This window comes from Leptonychotes weddellii, chromosome 14 (genome assembly GCF_054177405.1).
Source record: "Leptonychotes weddellii isolate Sample4059 chromosome 14, ASM5417740v2, whole genome shotgun sequence".
Taxonomy (NCBI): domain Eukaryota; kingdom Metazoa; phylum Chordata; class Mammalia; order Carnivora; family Phocidae; genus Leptonychotes; species Leptonychotes weddellii.
Window position 1 is genome coordinate 295,986 of NC_138382.1, and position 21,838 is coordinate 317,823.

The 21,838-nt window shown below is 39.3% G+C and overlaps 1 protein-coding gene and 1 non-coding gene across 4 annotated transcripts in view; both read left to right on the forward strand.

The window, feature by feature from the left end:
• The window catches only part of CENPP (centromere protein P), a 192,386-nt gene that overhangs the window by 27,943 nt on the left and 142,605 nt on the right, over positions 1 to 21,838 (forward strand). For all 3 annotated transcript variants that reach the window (XM_081802699.1, XM_081802698.1, XM_081802700.1), the window contains exon 5: positions 20,498 to 20,594. In XM_081802699.1, coding sequence (XP_081658825.1) covers positions 20,498 to 20,594 — 97 coding nt within the window. The remainder of the gene's footprint in view (positions 1 to 20,497; positions 20,595 to 21,838) is intronic.
• Positions 21,683 to 21,813, forward strand: LOC145717201 (small nucleolar RNA SNORA63). Its single transcript, XR_014140271.1, has one exon. It is a non-coding gene; the product is annotated as a small nucleolar RNA SNORA63 (small nucleolar RNA).

The window sequence follows — 21,838 nt, forward strand, 5'->3', positions numbered from 1 at the left end:
CATGACCTGAGCCGAAGGCAGACACTTAACGACTGAGCCACCCAGGCGCCCCCATTTGTAAAAGTTTTATGTGTCTTTTAAAATTTTCCTGTCTTTAAAAAAATGTTTTTTTCCTGTCTTTTTAAAAATTAAGACTCTTGGGGCGCCTGGGTGGCTCAGTCGTTAAGCGTCTGCCTTCGGCTCAGGTCATGATCCCAGGGTCCTGGGATCGAGCCCCGTGTCGGGCTCCCTGCTCTGCGGGAAGCCTGCTTCTCCCTCTCCCACTCCCCCTGCTTGTGTTCCCTCTCTCACTGTGTCTCTCTCTGTCAAATAAATAAATAAAAATCTTTAAAAAAAAAAAAAAGACTCTTATTTTTTTAACAGTTGGGTTTTCATGTAATTATTCTAGATTATCTCCTAAGAAATATATTCCAGTAAAGGACAATTATTTATTCAAATTGTGTCTCCTCTGCTATTCAGCCATCTATTGATGGGTTTCATGGGATTTCATTTCACTGTCAGGACTGGTCATTTCTCAGAGTTCTATAAGTTCTGTAGTTGTTTTCATGGTCAGTGGCAGAGTGAGGTAATTGTGACAGAGACCATGTCGCCTGCAAGCCTGAGATTATCTACTGTGTCACCTGCTAGGGAATGTTTATGGACTTCTGTTGGATGAATACCTGGGAGTTGGATTGTTGGGTTATATGTAAGTGTATGTTTTAGTTTATAAGAAATGGCCGGGATGTTTTTCCAAAGGGTTGTGCCACTTTGCATTCTCGCCAGCAGTATATGAGAGTTCTGGCTGCGCTGCATGCCTGAGTTAAGCATTCAGGGAGTGCAGTATATCTCATTCTCCTAATGGTGGGTCACGTGAGCATCTTTACATGTGCTTGGTTGCCGTCTGTTTATCCTCCTCAGTGAAGTACATACTCAAGTCTTCACTCAGGGCTTCATTGGGTCGTTTGTTTTCTTACTGTTGTTTTGAGAGTTCTTTATATATTTCCATACAAGCCCTTTGTCATATATGCGATTTTCAAATATTTTCTCCCATTTTGTAGCTTGTCTTTTCATTTTTTTTTTTTAAGATTTATTTACTTATTTTAGAGAGAGTGTGAGCAGGGGGAGGGATAGAGGAAGAGAGAGAATCCTGAAGCAGACTCCCCACTGAGTGGGGAGCCCGACATGGGGCTCAATCCCAGGACCCTGAGATCACGACCTGAGCTGAAATCCAGAGTTGGATACTTAACCCACTGAGCCACACAGGGGCCCCTGTCTTTTCATTTTCTTTTTCTTTTTTTTTTTTTGAAACATTTTATTTTTTGACAGAGAGAGAGACAGTGAGAAAGGGAACACAAGCAGGGGGAGTGGGAGAGGGATAAGCAGGCTTCCCGCCGAGCAGGGAGCCTGATGCAGGGCTCGATCCCAGCACCCTGGGATCATGACCTGAGCCGAAGGCAGACACCTAATGACTGAGCCACCCGGGCGCCCCTGTCTTTTCATTTTCTTAATAGTATCTTTCAAAGAGCTAATTTTTCTGATTTTAAGAAGACAGTTAATCTTTATTTCTTCTTTGATATGTTTTTGGTATGATGTCTGTCACTTTTGCCTAACCTCAGGTCATAAAAATTCTTACATTTTAAAAAAAATTTATACTTTTTCCTTTTACGTTTAGATCTGTGATTCATTTACATTTAATGGAATCATTGATATATTTTTGAGGTCTACCCAGTTAGTAGTTAATTCTGTTGTGTTGTTTTGTTCTTCTCTTTTCCTTTCATGCATTTTTCTGGACAATTTGAGTATTTTTAAATTTTTTTTATTAAGTAAACTCTACCCCCAGCATGGGACTCGAACTCATGACCCTGACATCAAGAGCTGCATACTCTATTGAATGAACCAGCAAGGCATCCTTATTTGAAAATTTTTTTTAAGATTTTATTTTTATTTTTTTTGAGGGAGAGAGAGAGCACACACATGAGCAGGGGCGGTGGGGGAGGGCAGAGAGAGAGAAGCAGGCTCCCTGCTGAGCAAGGAGCCCGACACAAGGCTTAGTCCCAGGACCCTGGGATCATGACCTGAGCTGAAGGCAGACACTTAATCCACTGAGCCACCCAGGGGCCCCTGATATTTTTTAATACTTTATTGTAATTGGAATTTTTTACATATTACATAAATACATATATTTCTTCTTTGCTCCTGGATCTCTGATTACATGAATATAAAACTTTTTGGCATTGTCTCACGTGTCTCTGAGGCTCTGTTCTTTTTTTTTCCCCCGCAATCTTTTCCTTCTGTGTTACTCAGATTGGATGGTTTCTGTGTGCTTACCACCACAGTGAGGATATTGAACAGCTCCATCAGCACAGAAATCCTGCATATTCTCCCTTTATAGTCACAACCCACTCCCCACCCCCTGCAAAACCTGCTGTGATCATCGTTAGGGTTTTGCCTCTTACAAAATGTCAAATAAATGAAATTACATAGACACTGGCTTCCTTACTTAGCATAAAGTAAATGAATTGAGATTCATCCATCTTTTCATTTCTGAGTAGTATTTCATATACTGATACTAACATGTTTATCCGTTCACCCATTGGAGGATATTTGGGTTATTTCCAGTTTTCGATGATTATGAATAGATCTGCAGTGGACCTTCAGTAGAGGTTTTTGTGTGATGTAAGTTTTTCCTTTAGGGTAAATAACCAGAAGTGGGATAGCTGGGTCATATGATTACAGTATGTTTAAATTTGTAATAAAGTAGCACAATGTTACCAAAGTGATCATACCAAGTTGCATTCCCACCAACAATATGTGAGAGTGACTGATAATATTTTAGTGAATAATTAACTTCTGATATTCATCTGATTTTAGATCTAATAAAACTTTAGAATTTTTATTCTACATTTCTCTTTATGTTTTGCTTTATCCTTAAGAAAAAGACATTTGGAATTATTTTACTTTTCTGACTATTCTAGTTCAAATTGAAATGTGTCACTGCCAACATTCTGTGAAAGAAATCCATAACATCTGTTTAACATTTAGTGAAGTTTGGACTATGCTTGGGAAAAAAAGATAAATTACAGTCACTCTTAGGACTGTAAGAGCCAACACATACACAATGTCTTTCTATAATGGAAAACTGTGTGTGCTGTAATAGTGTGTCCTTTGTGGGGATGCAAATGGGGGTGAAGGGATTGTGACTCACTCCACTTTTTAAATAAAGTCCTGTGTTTAATTAATGGAACAGGTCAGACTCTCTTCTTTTCTGCCCCCCTTTCTGAGTGTCTAGTGTCTGTAGTGTGTGTGTGTGTGTTTAAACTTGGGTTGTTGCGTTTTTAAGATTTTTTTCTTGGCTCCCTTCCTCATCACATGATTAAGAGCTTATTTTTGCTCCCTTATTTGATGGAGATTAAAATATGTCACTTTGGCCTGTGTGCTGTAATGAAGCAACTGCTGCTTTTTATAGGCCTATATTCTTTGGAAAGTAGTTTCTTCTCTCAGACGGTAAAAAGTATTAGTAATAGATACCAGAGTAAGTTGAACACTTAATCTCCAGTGTTCCCTGTCAAGTAGATGCTTATGTAGCTGTGTGTTAATGCACCTGTTCTTTTATTTTCTTCATTTTCTGTGCCTATGGTTTTTTTGTTTGCTTGCTTGCTTGTTCCTCAGTTCCCATTTCCTGATTTCTTTTGGATTATTTAAATATTTTTTACTATTCCATTTTAATTTTATCTTCTGACTTTTTGGCCATATCTGGGTTTTTGCCTGTTTTATTGGCTGCCGTGGGATTGTAGCTTATGTAACCTAACTTTCAACAGTCTAGTTAGATTTAGTATAATCTGGAAGTCTCGTAGCCATATACATCCCTTTCCCTGTTCGCTACATGTTGTGGTTTTCATAGGAATTATGTTCATGTGTATGCGTTGAAAACCCCATCACTAGTGTTAAGTTTTTTTACTTTTGATCATCATACATAATTTAAAGAACTTAAGACTACTAGTTTTGTCATATGTATCCAGATTTTTACCATTTCTGTTGCTACTCCTGATGGAACCTTTTTAGAACACATTGCATGTATCATGGCTCTGTTCTCCTAAATACTTGGTGTGCATTTCTGAGAATAGTGGTATTCCCTTATACATTCATATAGCAGTAATTGACTCCATAAATTGACATTGATATGATACTTTTATCTGATTTGCCATCCGTATTCCTACTTGTTAGTTGATCTAATGATGTCCTTTTTGCATTTTCTTTTCCCCTGTGTTACATGATCCAGTCTGGTGTCAAGTATTGCATTTGATTGTCATGACTTTATAGATTCCTTTAATTTGGAACAACTCCAGAGCCTTTCTTTGCCTTTTATTACTTTGCCATCTTTACAAAATACAGTCTTTCTATCTTTTCTACCCCTCAATAGAATGTTGCTTATTTTGTCTTTGACTTTTTGTCATGATCAGTTGCTGTTATGTATTCTCAAGCAAAATACTATACTGGTGATATTTTGTGCTTCTCAGTTCTCTGCCCTTGTAGGTGGCAGTAATTTTGATTCAGTCATGCTTGTTGCCTGACTTTCCACTGTATCGCCAGTGGTTTTGTTTTTTGGTTTTTGCCCTCTCTTGCAATAATAGGCAGTCTATGGGGAAATATTTTATGACCATGCAGATACTATTCCTCATTAAAATTTCTGCCTAGACTTAGCATCATCCCCTGGTGATTCTTGTGTGATCACTGTTTGTTGTGATGGTTGCAAAATGATATTTCAAGTCTAGCTCTTCCTGCACTTACCTCAGTAGATACTAGGCCTTGTGCTTAAGAAACAGATCTCCTTTCTCCCCTGTATATGTGTGTTTATGTGTGCTTATCTATTTATTATGGTATGGTTTCATTCATTCTTACTTTTTTAATATTTATAATTCCTTACTCTTTATTTATTTTGGTGCTTAAATTATTTTGACAAATGGGAACTTCTTCAAGCTGGCTCCTGAATCCATATGATATTCCCTCATCATAATGTTTGTTTATTTGAGAGAGAGAGAATGAGAGACAGAGAGCATGAGAGGGAGGAGGGTCAGAGGGAGAAGCAGACTCCCTGCCGAGCAGGGAGCCCGATGCGGGACTCGATCCCGGGACTCCAGGATTATGACCTGAGCCAAAGGCAGTCGCTTAACCAACTGAGCCACCCAGGCGCCCTTCTCATCATAATGTTTTTTAAAGATTTTATTTATTTGACAGAGAGAGAGAGCATGTGAGTGCACACACAAGCAGAGGGAGAGGGAGAAGCAGGTTCCCCACTGAGCAGGGAGCCCGATGACTCGGGGCTCAATCCCAGACCCTGGGATCATGACCTGAGCTGAAGGCAGACGCTTAACCCACTGAGCCACCCAGGTGCCCTCTCTCATCGTATTTTTGGCTTCCTTCTATTCTAGCAGAAAAAGATTTTCCAGGCTCAAAATATACCTCTCCTGCTCCAGTGTGTAAATTTAAACATAAATAAATACATGTGTATCAAAATGCATATTATATATGTTGTAACATATTAGTCTCTAAGAATATAATACTGAATAAGATACATAGTTTCTGGCTTCTTGAAGCTGACAATCTAGTGAATGAGCAGAATTAATACAGGGTGGTAAATGCTGGCATAAGGGCCCTGAGAATGGAAGGGCATATCTGCTAAGTAGCACAATTGCTGTATTGCTTGATATGTAGCAGTGAACAGAACACAACATCTCTGCCCACATGAACTTACTTTCTACTAGTGGAAACAGACGATAAACAAAACTATTATGCAAAGTAGGTAATCCTTTAGAGAAGGAAGTCGTATAGGAAACATAAAGTAGGATGGGAGATAGGGGGTGTGCAAGGTGAGGGGAAGGTATCTAATTTAGATAGCATGGTCAGGGAAGGCCTCATGGAGCGGGTGACACATGAGTAGGTCAGGGAGCTGGCCTCACTTAACTGCATCCTAGACACAGTCGTTATCAACCCTTGGTATTCTAAAAATGTACCACATTTTGCCTTGTATTATAATCACTCAGATGTATATCTAATCTCTAGGGTAAATTATAAATATAATAAGGACAGTATATAGTCATATAACATATTTCATTGGGTCTTTCCTTAAACTAATGATTAATGCCACTGAATTAGGAAAGATATTTAATCTCTGTGGAGCTCTTCTTTTATCTGCAAAATGAACTGGAAGAAATTATTTACAAGGTTTTGCCCCATTCCCAAAGTTAAGAATAAAAATATTTCTGAGAAATAGTGGAATTTACTGGAATTGGAACGATAGAGCTATTAGAAGAACATTCGTGATTTAGGTTTCCTTTACAACACGGAGTGATTGCCAGTATTTGGGGAAATGCCTCTCAGCAAAACTGGATCTACAAAACACTGTCCCCCCGGCCACCCACTCTACATGGAATTACTTCATCTGACAGGTCGCTTATTGTCTGGTATTACTTGTAGCACAGATTCCTAAACTCCTTCGCTAAGTATACGTGCCCACCACTATTTACAACATACTCAACTGATCTAGTTACAAAAATTCCTCAAGAATGAATTCTGTGTGGAAAAAAAAAAAAAAAAAAAAAAAGAATGAATTCTGTGTGTCAGATGCTGGGTTTTTTGTTTTGTTTTTTGGACAAGCACCCCCTTTGGGGAAAAAAAGAAAAACAGAAAACCATAAAAAGCCGTAACTGGAAAGGATTTGAGAAGAAACTGCTCAGATTAACCATTGTACAGGTACCCTGAGTGAACAGTACACACACGCACATTTCTCAGGAATCACAGTTGTTACTCCCAGGGCTGACTTACACAGGAGCCCTCATGGAGTTGTCATTCTAAGTTCTAATAAGCTCACTAAGACGAGCTTCAGAGTGGCTTCAGAGCGCCTTTTGTTCATTGATCATGAGCTGCCCCACGTTGGTCACCGTCATAGAAAAAGCACTAAAGGGGCGCCTGGGTGGCTCAGTCAGTTAAGCATCTGCCTTCAGCTCAGGTCATGATCCCAGGACCCTGGGATCGAGCCCCGCATCAGGCTCCCTGCTCAGCGGAGAGCCTGCTTCTCCCTCTGCCTGCCACTCTGACTATCTGTGCTCTCTATCTCCCTGTCAAATAAATAAATAAAATCTTTAAAAAAAAAAAAAAAAGAAAAGAAAAAGCACTATAGTATAACTCTAGCTGCCATGAAGACCAGTTGGGTGAGGTCTTTCTGAGAAGCAGTCCCAGTGAGTTCATCACTTGCTATGGGACCAAGAATGGAGAAAATAGACCTCATCACTGCTGTTAATATATTCTGAGGTAGTCCTTTTGCTGTGTACAGGAACCAACAGCTTACATTTGATACATACATCTATTCTCCTATGTCCTACATGGCTAATACAGAAAAGTTAAGAATAAGTGCATGAAGCCTATTTTAATAGGTTTTATTATTATTTGAGTATGGTAAGGCCGGCTGATCAGGAGATAGTTGCCATTGAAAAGATCATTTGTGGGACGCCTGGATGGCTCAGTTGGTGAAGCGTTTGCCTTCGGCTCAGGTCATGACCCGGGGTCCTGGGATCGAGCCCCGTGTCAGGCTCTCTGCTCAGCGGAGAGTCTGCTTCTTCTCCCACTCCCCCTGCTTGTGCGCGTTCTCTCTCTCTCTCTGTCAAATAAATAAATAAAATCTTTAAAAAAAAAAAAAAGGAAAAGAAAGTTTGTTCCAGATCCCAACAGGAGAACCATGCCATGTCACTGGGGGCCACAGGGAGAAGCACTGACTGGCATGGGTCTGGAGGCAGAGGGAGAAGGAGATTATTATAGTGGTTTTTGAGGGAAGGAACAGGTGAGGCAAGGCAAGGGGAGTAGGCTTAGGCTTGACTAGTTTGAATAATTTCAGGGTGCTCTGGGGCACAGGGGTTGTCCCTGGTTGTCTGGTACCTGATCCTGGGGTAATGAGGGCAGGTGGATGGCAGCCAGAATTTTGGGAGCTTAATAAAAGAGGTGTTGGGGTATGGGCTCTGGACTGGTTGGATCGTGTTTGAAAGCATGCTCAAGGCACCGGAGTGGCTCATTTGGTTGAGCAGCTGACTTTTGGTTTTGGCTCAGGTCTTGATCTCAGGGTAGTGAGTTCAAGCCTTGCGTTGGGCTCCATGCCTGACAATGGGCGTGGAGCCTACTTGAAAAAGAGAAGAAAAGTATGCTCACAAGCAGACTTGTAACTTTGAGTGGGATGGTTCCTCCAGGGTCAATAAGGTCCCAGATGTTTATTAAGGCATCAGAATACAGAAACCACATGGTCAATACAGAGCCCTCTTTGAGTCCTTTTTAAAATCCAAGGCATAGATGTCAGTGAAACTAGCAGAGTAAGTACATTTGAAGATTCTGTTTTCCATAAAAGCAACAAGAAAACTGGCCAAAGATGTCAGAATCAGATTTTTCAGAACTTTAGAAATAAACTGAAGTCTTGCAACAATCTAGGGAGCATTTATTTAGGAAAAACAGCAGAACAGTGGTAAGTAGTTTCTTCAATGCCTGTTTCCAATTCTCCCTCACCAGCTCTGTGGTAGCCTGCCGTTAGAGGGCAGCCAGCAAGCCTGGCAGCCATCAGAGGGAGCAGCGTAGTTCAGATTTCTTCGGAGACTCCTTCCCAGTCTCAGTTCCCTGAAGGAGCTCACTTGCGAGGCGGCATTTACCAGACCGGACCTGACGTAGAACTCATCCAGTGTGAAAGCCTTTTCTCTGGGAGCATTTGTTGAAGATACTTTGATGCAGTTTCTAAACTTGATGGCTGCCTGAGGTGGTGCATAACAGTTGGGGGGAATTAATAGGTTAAATAAAAACCTTAAAAGGAAAAGCTGGAGAATGGGATCACACTAAGGACTTCAAAAGCTCTGATATATTCCTGAGAATCTAGAAGGTCCATGTTTTGGGTCACCTTCATGCTCAGGAGAGATCTGAGATGCCTCTGACAACTGTTCTCACTGCTGGCTGATTGTGAGGTTCTGCCGAAGTGGCCCGTGAAGGCCAAGGGAGTATTGTCGTTCTCCTCGCTGAACGCCAAAGGTGTGCCCCAGCACACAGAGAGCCCCGGACACGCAGGTTCTAGGTGTTTAAGTAAATCTTTGTCACACGTTAGCTAACTGAGCAGAGATTTGAGTAGCCACACAGCAGAGTATAGACTGTACAGATTCGTCCAGGAAAGTCACTGAACAGACAGAAAGAACAAAAAGCACAACAAGTCTTGGAGAGAGGGGGAATCTGATTTCAAGAATTATCACACTATATTGTTTAAAATGTTCAGTTTTCAACAAAAATTACAAGACCCATACACAGAGGTAAAAAATAACTAATGAATAGAAACTGTCCCCGAGGAAGTTCAGATGTTGGATTTGCCAAAGATTTTATTATTTATTTTTTGTTTATTTTTTTTTTTTTAAAGAGAGAGGGAGCATGAGTGGGAGTTGGGGGTTGGAAGGGGCAGAGGGAGAAAGAGAATTTTTTTAAGATTTATTTATTTGAGAGAGGGGCGGGGTAGAGGGAGAGAAAGAGAATCCCAAGCAGACTCCCCACCGAGCGCAGAGCCCAGCACGCACAGAGCTGGACACCGGGCTCATTCTCACGACCCTGAGATCATGACCTAAGTTGAAATCCAAGAGTCAGATGCTCAACCCACTGAGCCACCCAGATACCCTTGGACTTGCCAAAGACTTTAAATCAGCAATTTTAAATATGTTCAAGGAGCTAAAGGAAATTATGCGAATGAGGCCTCTGGCAGCAAATTATCTTAATTTTCTTTATGTGAGAATCTTTATTTTACTTTCACTCTGGAAGAAGATTTTCTCTGGATATGGAATTTTAGTTGGGCAGTCCTGTCCTTTCAGCATGTGAAAAATGTAGTGCCACTTGCTACTGGCATCTATGGTTTTTGGTGAGAAATATAATCTTTATTTTTTCTTCTTTGCTTTGCTTTATTTTTAATTTTCAGAAATTTGATTGTCATTTGTCTGGCTTTAGACATCTGTATGAATCTGTAGGCATAGTGGGTTTTTTTTTTTTTTTTTTGGTCACATTCAGGAATTATTCATTCATTTCTTTCAATATTTTCTTAAGCCCTAGACCCTTTTCCCTGATCCTTCTGAGACCGGTGACATGAAGGTTAAACCTTTTATTATTTCACAACTTCCTGAAGAACTCATCCTTTTCCCCCCAAATCTGTATTCTCTCTTGATATTGGATTTCTGTTGATTTATCTTTCAGTTCACAGATTCTTTCCCCTACTACCTCCATTCTGCTATGGAAATCGTTTGGTGAGATTTGTATTTAAATCATTGTATTTTTGGGGCACCTGGGTGGCTCAGTCGGTTAAACATCTGCCTTCAGCTCAGGTTATGATCTCAGGGTCCTGGGATGGAGCCCCGCGTCAGGCTCCTTGCTCATTGGGGAGTCTGCTTCTCTCTCACCCTTTGCCCCTCCCACCCTCCCCTTGTGTTCTCTCTCTCTCTCTCAAATAAATAAAATCTTTAAAAAAGAATTAAAATACAAAGTAAATTACTGTATTTTCAGTTCTAAATTATCCCTTTTTTTAGTCCGTTATTTCTTTTTTGATACTTTCTATTTTTACATTTCTTTCAGCAATGTTCATGATAGCTTGTTGTAGCATTTTTATGATTTTTACGTTGGATTTTAACAGTTGTTTACATAGGGTGCCTGGGTGTCACAGTTGGTTAAGTGTCTGCCTTCAGCTCAGGTCATGATCCTAGGGTCCTGGGATCGAGTCCCACATCGGGCTCCCTGCTCAGCCTGGTACTCCCTCTCCCTCTGCCCCTCCCATTGCTCGTGCTCTCTCTCTCACTCTCTCATAAAAATAAATAAATAAAAAATCTTAAAAAAAGAGTTGTTTATATATTCTGGGAACCAGACACTTAGCAGATATATGTTTTCTGAATGCTGTGTAGTTTCTTTTTACTACGTTGGTAAATATCTTTTGATGCACAAAAGGTTTACGTTTTATAAAGTTTACAATATTTTTTATTTTGATATTCATCATTTTATTGTCATGTTTAAGAAACCATAGCTAAATTCAAGGTCCGATATTTCCTTCTATGCATTCTTTTGAGAGTTTTATAGTTTACTTCTGTATTTAGTCCTTTGATCCATTTTGAGTTAATTTTTGCATTTGGTGTAAAAGTAAGCGTGCCGCTTCATTCTTTTGCAGTTGGGTATCCACTCGTCACTGCATGTTGTTGAAGGGCCTGTTCTTACCCCATTGAATGGTCTTGGCACCCTTGTCAAACAAACTGAACATAGATCTATGATTTTATTTCTGGACTTAATTTTATTCCAGTTATCCACATATTTATGCTTTTACTCGTTCCATACTGTCTTGATTACTGTTGATTTGTAGTATATTTTGAAATAGGGAAGCATGAGTCCTCCAGTTGTTTTTTTTTTCCTTTTTCGAGATTGTTTTGAGTATTTAGTGTCTCTTTCAATTCCATATGAATTTTAAGCTTGGCTTTTCTATTTGTACAAAAAAAGGCCTTTGGGATTTTGATAGGGATTGCATTGAATCTAGACAACTTTGAAGTCTATTTCCATCTAACAGTGTTAAGTGTCGTGACCATGAACATAGATGTTTTCCCATGAATTTAGACTGACTTTATTTTTTAAAAAGATTTATTTATTTATTGAGAGCGTGCGTGTGTATGCACAAGTGGGGGGAGGGGCACAGGGAGAGGGACAATTTCAAGCAGACTCTAGGCTTACTTTAATATCTTTCAGTAATATTTTGTAGTTTTCAGTGTACAAGTTTGGACTTCTTTGGGTAGATTTATTCCTATGTGTTTTATTCTTTTCGTTGGTATTATAAATTGAGTTGTTTTATTTTCACATCGTTCATCACTTGTATAGATATGTAAGTGATTACATTTGTCTGTATTCTTAAGGGTGTCAGTTCATAATTTTCTTCCCTTGTGATGTCTTTGTCTGGCTTTTGTATCAGGATAGTGCTGGCCTTGTTTTGTTGTTGCTGTTGTTGTTGTTGTTTTCTTTCTTTACTTTTCTTTTGGAGCCTGAAAATGATTGATGTTACTTCTTCCATAAGTGTTTGATAGAGTTCACCAGTGAAACCATCTGGTCCTGGACATTTCTTTGCTGGGAAACTTCAGTTATTGATTCAGTCTCTTTACTTGTTACAAGTATATTCAGATTTTCTATTTCTTCTTGAGTCAGTTTTGGTAGTTTGTGTACTGTTAAGAATTTGCACATTTCATCCAGATTATCGAATTTGTTGCCATACATTGTTTATAGCATTCTCTTATAATCCTTTTTATTTCTGGAAGGTCATTAATACTATCCCCCACATTCATTTCTGATTTTGGTAATTTGAATTGTCTTTTTTCTTAGTCCACTTAGCTAAAAAGGTTGTCAGTTTTGTTAATTTTTCCAAAAAACCAAAGTTTGGTTTTGTTTTTCTGTTCTCTATTGCATTATATCTATTTTAATCTGTATTATTTCTTTCCTTCTGCCAGCTTTGTGTTCAGTTTGTTCTTTTCTAGTTCCCTAAAGTGTAAAGTAAGGTTATTGATGCGATTTTTCTTCTTTTTTTAATGTTGGTGCTCACAATTATATATTTTTCTCTTTGCACTGCTTTTGCTCTATATGAGTTTTGATAATGAGGTTGTGTTTTCATTTCATTTGTGTCAAATTATTTTCTAATTTCCTTTGTTATTCTTTGACCTATTGATTGTTTAAGAGTATATCTAATTTCCACATATTGGTGAATTTTTCATTTTTTCTTATCAACTCCTAATTTTATGCCATTGTGGTTGGAAAAGATATTTTATATAATTTTGTCTTCTAAAAATATATCTAGAATTGTTTTGTGACCAAACATACGGTCTGTCCTGGAGAATGTTTCATGTTCTCACACTTGAGAACAACAATATGTGTTACGCTGTTGTTGGGTGGCATGTTTTTTTCTGTCTGTTGGGTCTAATGGTTTATACTGTTGTTCAGATCCTCTATTTTCTTATTGATCTTCTGTCTAGTTGTATCTGTTATTAGAAGTGGGGCATTGAAATGTCCAGATGTTATTGGACTGTTTATTTCTCCCTTTAATTCTGTTAAATGGTGCTTCATATATTTTGGGATCCTTGTTAGGTACATATATGTTTATAAGCTATGTTGTATCTTCTTGGTGTGTTGACCCCTGTATCAGTATATAATGTAATCCTTTGTCTCTTGTAACAATTTTTGATTTAAATTCTGTTTCGTCTGATGATGATATAGCCACCCCAGCTCTCTTTTGGTTATTATTGGCATGGAGTATCTTTTTCAAGCCTTTTATTTGTTAACCTCTTTGTGTATGTATAATGTCTCTAAAAGTTTTTTATGGACAGCATGCAAATGGATCAAATTTTTTTAAATTCATTCTGCCAATCGGACTTTTATTTATTTATTTATTTTTTATTTTTTTATTTTTTTTTAAGATTTTATTTATTTATTCGACAGAGAGACACAGTAAGAGAGGGAACACAAGCAGGGGGAGTGGGAGAGAGAGAAGCAGGCTTCCCGCGGAGCAGGGAGCCCGATGCGGGGCTCAATCCCAGGACCCCGGGATCATGACCTGAGCCGAAGGCAGACGCTTAACGACTGAGCCACCCAGGTGCCCCGCCAATCGGACTTTTAGTTGGAGAGTTTAATTCATTTACATTTAAAAGTAATTACTGATGAGGAAGTATGTGCTTCTGCCATTTTGCTGTTTGTTGTCTGTTGCCCATGTCATTTTTATTCCTCCATTACTAACTTCTTTTATGTTGAATTGATTTTCATAGTGCCCCATTTTGATTCCCTTTTCCTTTCTTATCTGTGTAGTTTTTAGTTATTGTCTTCATGGCTCCCTTGAGGATTACAATTAACATCTCAAACTTATAACAACCTAGTGTGAAATAATATCAACATATTTTCAAAGGTATGCAAAAACTCTGTTCCCTTATATCTCTTTTCCTCCTCTTTTATATTGTTATTATCATAGGTTACATTTTTACACGTAGCATACTCATTAACAAAGATTTCACATTATTGCTCTATGCATTTGTTTTTAAATCATATGGGGAAAAAAGAGGGGTTATAAATCAAAAGTAAAATAATATTGTCTTTGTTATTTGCCTGTGTAACCAGTGCTCTTTATTTCTCTGTAAGACTTTGAGTTACTGTACAATATTCTCTCAATGTAGCCTGAAGGATTCCCTTAGCATTTCTTGTAGGTCAGGTACATTAATCACGAACTCACTCAGCTTTTTAATATCAGAATGTCTTGATTTATCCCTCATTCTTAAAGGATAGTTTTGCCAGACATAGAATTTTTGGTTAACTCTTTTTCTTTTAGCACTTTAAATGTCATCCCAGTGCCTTCTGGCCTCCATGGTTATTGATGATAAATCAGTGATTAATTTAAGTCGTGATCCCTTATCTGATGAGTTGCTTCTTTCTTGTCATTCTGTGGATTCTCTTTGGTGTTTGACAGTTTGAGTATAATGTGCCTCTATGTGGATCTCTTTGAGTTTGTCCTTCTTATAGTTTGTGAGCTTCTCAGATGTCTCTAAAGTTTTCATCCAATTTGTAGAGGATTGGACCGTTCTTTCTTTCTTTCTTTTTTTTTTAAAGATTTTATTTGTTTATTTGACAGAGAGAGAGACAGCAAGAGAGGGAACACAAGCAGGAGCCAAGTGGAAGAGGGAGAAACAGGACTCCTGCCGAGCAGGGAGCCCAATGTGGGCCTCGATCCCAGGACGCTGGGATCATGACCCGAGCCAAAAGCAGGCACTTAACGACTGAGCCACCCCGGCACCCCTGGACCGTTATTTCTTGAGCTACACTTTCAGCTTCTTTCTCCTGCAGCTCTCCTGTGACTCCAGCTATGTGGATGTTGATACACTTGATGATATACTACAGTTTAGGCTCCATGTATTTTTCTTCATTCTTTTTCTTCCTGTTTTTTTTTTTTATTCTTATGTTAATCCCCATACATTACATCATTAGTTTTAGATGTATCTTCCTGTTTTTTAGAGCGGATAATTTCACTCAGCCTATATGTTCATTTTTGCTGATTATTCTGCCTGCTCAAATCTGTTGAACACTTTAGCGAATTTTTCATTTCACTAAATTTTTGTAATTTTTGGTTCTAAGATTTCTGTTTCCTTTTTCTAATGTGTCTTTATTAATATTCCTTGTCATACATATTATTCTCTTGGTTTCCTTGAGTTTTTTGAACATAATTAAGACATATTGATTTTAAGTCTCTGTAGTAGTTCCATTGTCTGTGTTTCCTTGAGGAGTTTCTGTTAACTTTTTTCCTTCTTGTAACTGGGTCATTTTATATTTTTTCTTTGTATGCTTAATTTTTTGTGGTTGTTATTGAATACGGACATTTTGAATATTATGCACAAAAGGAAAAATCAAAAGCAAAAATATTTTATCTCTCATTTCTGCATTTTGGCTGTGTGCTGGGACATTCCTTTCGCACTTAGCAAGGCCTTTCCACATTGCCTTTGCCTCCATGCCCTGCTTGCCTTTAGCCTAAAGATCAGCCAGAGGTGAAAGTGTGTGGTCTTCTCAGTCTTCTCTGAGCGTACTTACTGCCCTGTACATTCACCTGGTTTTCCCCTTTCTTCTTATGTGGACTCTTTTCAAACTCCTTATTTTCTAAAGATTCTCACTCTGCACCTTTTCTTCCCTTGGCTTTAAGCATGTCTGTTGTTTCTCTTAATTGTTATTTTGTGCCATTTGGCACTGGCTCATTCATTTGACTCTCAGTATCTTTGAGAAATGTCCTCTGCATGGTCATGTGTTCAGGAAAGTTATGAGTTATGTGGAAAATAGGCCCCTTCCATTAGTCCTCAGGGACCCTATGGACAGATCAAAACAAACGGAACTCAATTGGGAACACAAAAGAAACACAGTTCTTTGGGAACAAGACCCAGTCTGCTGTGGTCAGGATGATGTTCCACTGAGAAGCAGGATGTGATCTTAAAGACCCACCATGCTCAGGTGGGGGACATGGTAGCAAAGCTGAAACACTACAGTAGATCCCTTCTCTGCTCAGGGCCCTTCTCCTGCTTATGTGTTTGCTGGGTTGCTGTAAACATTTTACTGTCTTCCCAATTTCCTATAAGTGTGATTCTGACAGGCATGTGGTAGTTTTTGGTGTTTCTGAGGAAGGACTGTCCCCATAGTCCCTACTTGGCCATTTTTGCATTGTCCTTGTCAACGTGCTTTTATTCAAAAGCACATCCTGGCCCACTTTTATGGGCTATAGTTTAAGGGCTATTAGAGTTTATGGACTATATTTTGGTTTGCCCCTCTCTTACACTGCCCTGAGGCCACTCTGAATTCTGAGCAGTATTCTACACCATAATTCGGGTCTTGATACTTTTGCTTTATTGTTTCTGGTCAGTTTTGTGTGAGGGCCACTAGGTAGTGATCTCAGGACTTCATACATAAATGTAAAGAATCCCTTTCTCTAGGTTCCTTCTCCCTGATTCTCCCGACTCTGTGCTTGGGATCACATGGTGTAGGGTGGAGAAAGTTGACAAAGCATCTTCCTGTATTTGCAGGAGCCATTCTGGTGGGGAGTGGGAATGGCGCCTCCTCTTGTTTCTCGGTTTTGCTCGGTGTTGGTGGGGCTAGCTGACAAAGCTCCTCCCATCATCTCCCAGCAGCAGCATTCCCTCAGGAGCTGAGGGTCCTGTTTCTGTGCTGGCTTTGCCTACTATCAGCAATGCCAGTTGCCTGGTTGGGAGGAAGAGGGCACAGTTCCTTTCGGGTTAGGGTTCTGTTCTGCATGCCTCCATTTTCAACCACTTCAAAAGTTTTATTCCCTAATGTTTGAAAACGTTTGCCGTTAAGTAATAAATCACAGAGGAAACCTACAAACATTATGTTCAGTGGATTAAATTGCATGATTTTGAACCTTGAATTTTTTAAAACAGATTTAGTTGACATAAAACACTATCTTCATTTTAGGTGTACAGTGTAATGATTCAATATATGTATATATTGTGAAATGATCATTACAAGAAGTCTGATTAACATCTATCACCACGTGTATTTACAATATTTTTTTTCTGAAGAGAACTTTTAACGTTTATACTCTTAGCAACTTCCAGATATATAATATGGTAATATTAACTGTAGTCACCATGCTGTATATTACATCCCCAATACTCATTTATTTTATAACTGGAAGTTTGTACCTTTTGACCACCTTCACTCATTTTGTCACTCCCCACCCGTCCCTCTGACAACCACCAATCTATTCTCTGAATCTGTGAGTTTGCTTCTTTCAGATCTCACATATAAGTGAAGTCATATGGTATTTGTCTTTTTCTGTGTGATTTATTTCACTTAGCAGAATGTCCTTAAGGTCCCATCATGCTGTTGCAAATGACAGATTGCCTTCTTATTTATGGCTGAATAATATTCCATTGTGTTTATACACCCGAATTTCTTTTTTTTTTTTAAGATTTTATTTATTTATTCATGAGAGACAGGGGGAGAGAGAGAGGCAGAGGCAGAGGGAGAAGCAGCCTCCCCGCCGAGCAGGGAACTCGATGCGGGACTCGATCCCAGGACTTCGGGATCTTGACCTGAGCCGAAGGCAGATGCTTAACCATCTGAGCCACCCAGGTGCCCTATACACCAGAATTTCTTTATCCATTCATTGATGGGCAGTTATGTTGTTTCCATATCTTGGCTATTGTAAATAATGCTGCAGTGAACATGGAGGTGCAGATATCTTTTTGAGTTAGGGTTTTCATTTCTTTTGAATAGATACCCAGAAGTAGAATTGCTGGGTCACGTGGTAGTTCTAGTTTTAATTTTTTGAGGAACCTCCATACTGTTCCACAGTACACCAATTTATATTCCTATAAATTGCACCAGTTTGAATTCCCACCAGCAGTGCATTTTTTTTTTTAGATTTTATTTATTTATTTCCTTTTCTCCACATCCTCGCCAACACTTGTTTCTTGTCTTTCTGATACTAGCCATTCTGACGGGTGCAAGGTGATCTCGTTGTGGTTTTGATTTCCATTTCTCCAAATGTCTCTTTCCATGTGTCTGCTGGCCATTCATGTGTTTTCTCTGGAAAAATGTCTGTTCAGGTCCTCTGCCCATTTTTTAATCTGATCATAGTTTTTTGCTATTGAATTTTAGGAGTTTTTTTTTTTTTTTTTTTTTAAGATTTTAATTTTTTGACAGAGACATAGCAAGAGAGGGAACACAAGCAGGGGGAGCAGGAGCGGGAGAGGGAGAAGCAGGCTTCCCGCCGAGCAGGGAGCCAGACACGGGGCTCCATCCCAGGACCCTGGGATCATGACCTGAGCCGAAGGCAGACCCATAACAACTGAGCCACCCAGGCGCCCCGAGTTTTATGAGTTCTTTTTTTTTTTTGTGCGAAAAGGTGATTTAAAGCACAGGGACAGGACCCACGGGCAGAAAGAGCTGCACTGGGATTGTGAGGAGCACTTTGGGTTTTATGAATTCTTTATATATTTTTGTTATCTGTGCCTTACCAGATAAATGATTTGCAAATATTTTTTCCCATTCAGTAGGCTGCCTTTTCATTTTGTGGATGGTTTCCTTTGTTGTGCAGAAGCTTTTTAGTTTGATGTGATCCCTTATTTTTGGTTTTGTTGTCTTAGCTTTTGGTGTTAAGTCGAAAAATTCATCACCGAGAGCAGTTTACTTCCTCTTTCTTTTTATACAGCCCCTGCTGGTTAGAAGGAATAATCTTTCCTTGGGACCTTTTTTTCTGTTTTCTTTTTTTACTCCAACCTTTGGCAGTTCTGAGTCGCAGTCTGCTGTAGCATTCAGATTGGGATATACAGGAGACAAAAATAAACCCCGAGGAACTCATCACCCAATCCTCCCTTAATTCCTGAAGTTTCTTTTCTTTTCTTTTTTTTTTTTAGATTTTATTTATTTATTTGACACAGAGAGATACAGCGAGAGAGGGAACACAAGCAGGGGGAGTGGGAGAGGGAGAAGCAGGCTCTCTGCAGAGCAGGGAGCCCGATGCGGGGCTCGATCCCAGGACCGTGGGATCATGACCTGAGCCGAAGGCAGACGCTTAACGACTGAGCCACCCAGGTGCCCCAATTCCTGAAGTTTCTTACCCATTCCTGCCTTCTTTTGTCCACATTTCAGAGTCTTCCAATATTTGCTTTGTGTGTTATGTCCGTGGTTCTAACTTGTAATTGGAATGTTCGGGTGGAGTGTGCTTACTCTATCTTGAGTAGTATGGGAACTCGACTCCCACAGTCATTTACTGAAAGCACGGTTAAGTGAATACACTCATCTTGCCTACAAGTTGCTTATTTTATGGGTGTCAGTATAACAATAGGTATAGTATTAAGAGCATTAAGATAAATTCCATGGGAGCTCATAGGCAATAGGAATGAAATTATTTCTAGCCATTTTGGAATAGGTCGTGTGGTGTGGTGGTGAGGTCACTGTTCAGAGAATAATCTCTGACACCAACTGGAATGTCCTGTGATTCAATTCACTCCTGACACTACTCAGATTTAGCGCAGACCTACAGGTTAAGGGGGCAAAGTCCTGAACAAGACTGCCCACTTCAGATGCCATCCACAAGTATCAGGGGCCATCTGCACTCCCCACAACCCACTCAGATTTGATAATTTGTTAGAAGGACTGAGAAAACTCACTGAGAGTGTTATAGTAAAGATTATTGTTTATTATAAAAGCTGTACCCAGGAACAGGCAGATGGAAGCAATGCATAAGTCAAGATCTGAGGCAGGGTGAGTGGCTTTGAGGAGGAAAAACCTAGAGGTTGTGTGCCCTCTCCCTGTGGGATCTGAGCATATCCGCCTCCTGGCACATCAGCATGTTCACCATCCAGGAAGCTCCACTGAGCTTTATTGTCCAGAGCTTTTGCTGGGGTTTCATTACCACGGTGTAGTTGATGGGTTGAATGGCCATATGATGAAATTTCTCCAGCTCCCCTGTCCTCCCTGGAGGTCTGGTTGGCCCAAAGATCCAACCCGTTAAGCATGTGGTTAGTCTTTGTGGTGACCAGGCTCCATCCTGAGGCTATCTAGTGGCCACCATGTGTCACCTCATTAGCATTAAAGATGCACACTGGTCACTCAGGAATTCCAGGGGTTTTTGAAGCTCTGTGCCAGAAACTGGGGATAAAGACCAGAAATAGTCTTTATTACATACCATGGTCATCAAATACAAATGCAAGGGCAGTTTGGTATTTGAGTGATATCTTGAAAGGTGAATAGTATTTAAACATTTTAATATGGGGCAAAGGGCATTTCAGGCTGAGAAATTAGCATTAGTAATCACACAGGGGCACATACTCAGAGTTCAAAATATAGAAATATATCAAGTACTTTTTTTAGCTTTAAGGTATATAAAAAATAATAAGATTAAAAATGCCAGGTTGGGGCTCTTATTTATGACATTTATGAATCATAGAATATTCTATTCATACAGAGCAGAAGAAAGAAGAGATCTGTTGATGTTTTTCCGAAGCCTACACTTTTTTGTGGAGTGGTGTGAATATCGAAAGCGCACATTTGAACACTTCAAGGTAGGCTCTAAAGTTTTTAAATTTAAAAACGTATTCAAAAAGTTAAGCTGGTTTAAATTTAAACATACCCAACAAGTGAAGCTGGTATTAATTTGGGGATTTAACATACCATTCTTCCCTTAAAGTTTTCAAACAACAGAAAATATTTTTATTGGCTTCTGGAATTTGCAGTTACTTGGAATAAATGAGGAGGAATGCTTTTGTACAAACCAGTGAGTCATTTGTATTATGGGATATCTTGAAAGAGGTATAGTTAAATTCTTACTTAGTTTATACACATTTTGAAAAATTAATCTGTCCGGGGTACTTGAAGTAAAATACAAATGCTAAAATGAGTGTAATCATAGTGGGCTTATCACCTAGCACTGTAATTTTTACTTCGTAGTCATACTCTGTATTTTGAGCTTCTTAATTATCATATATTTCAGGTTTAAGTATTGAAGCCTGATTCTGGTATAGTAATGCCTCTTAAGTCTGATACGGGTACATTCAAGGACTTCTTTTTATTCTGTTTTCTGGCATAACTAGAATTACGTTGGGCTGCATTACCATCCCCCATGTTCTTCTTAGTTGGATGGCAGCAATATTGACAGTAGTGGTCCACACGAAATCCAGTTCTGAGTCAATATAATATCTCAAAAGGCTAACCCCAGGTCATGACTGTTGTTTTTATGACTCTTGTTTATTTGGATTTTTTGTTGTTATTATTATTACTGTTATCACTACTACTGTTATTGTTTATCTTCTGTTTGGTTGAATTATTAAATCTGTCCGACAAAGAATTTTCCTTAGGATGAAACATTCCCGTATCTGTACTGTGGTCCCTGGAGGAGTTCTCTTACTGTTGTTTTTTTTTTTTTTTTTTTAAAGATTTTATTTATTTATTTGACAGAGAGAGAGATAGCAAGAGCAGGAACACAAGCAGGGGGAGTGGGAGAGGGAGAAGCAGGCTTCCCGCCGAGCAGGGAGCCCGATGTGGGGCTCGATCCCAGGACCCTGGGGTCATGACCTGAGCAGAAGGCAGACGCTTAGTGGCTGAGCCACCCAGGCGCCCCAATACTTTTATTTTTTTAAAAGATTTTATTTAGATGCAGGATCTAGTTACAATGTAGCTGTAAAGTGCTGCCTTGTCTTTGCCCTCTGCTCAAAATAAAGCTGTTACCTTTCTAGCCCTGTCCGCCATGGTGCTTAGCAGCCAGGGATGCATGGTCTCAGACATGTTTACCAAGTAAAACACTGACTTG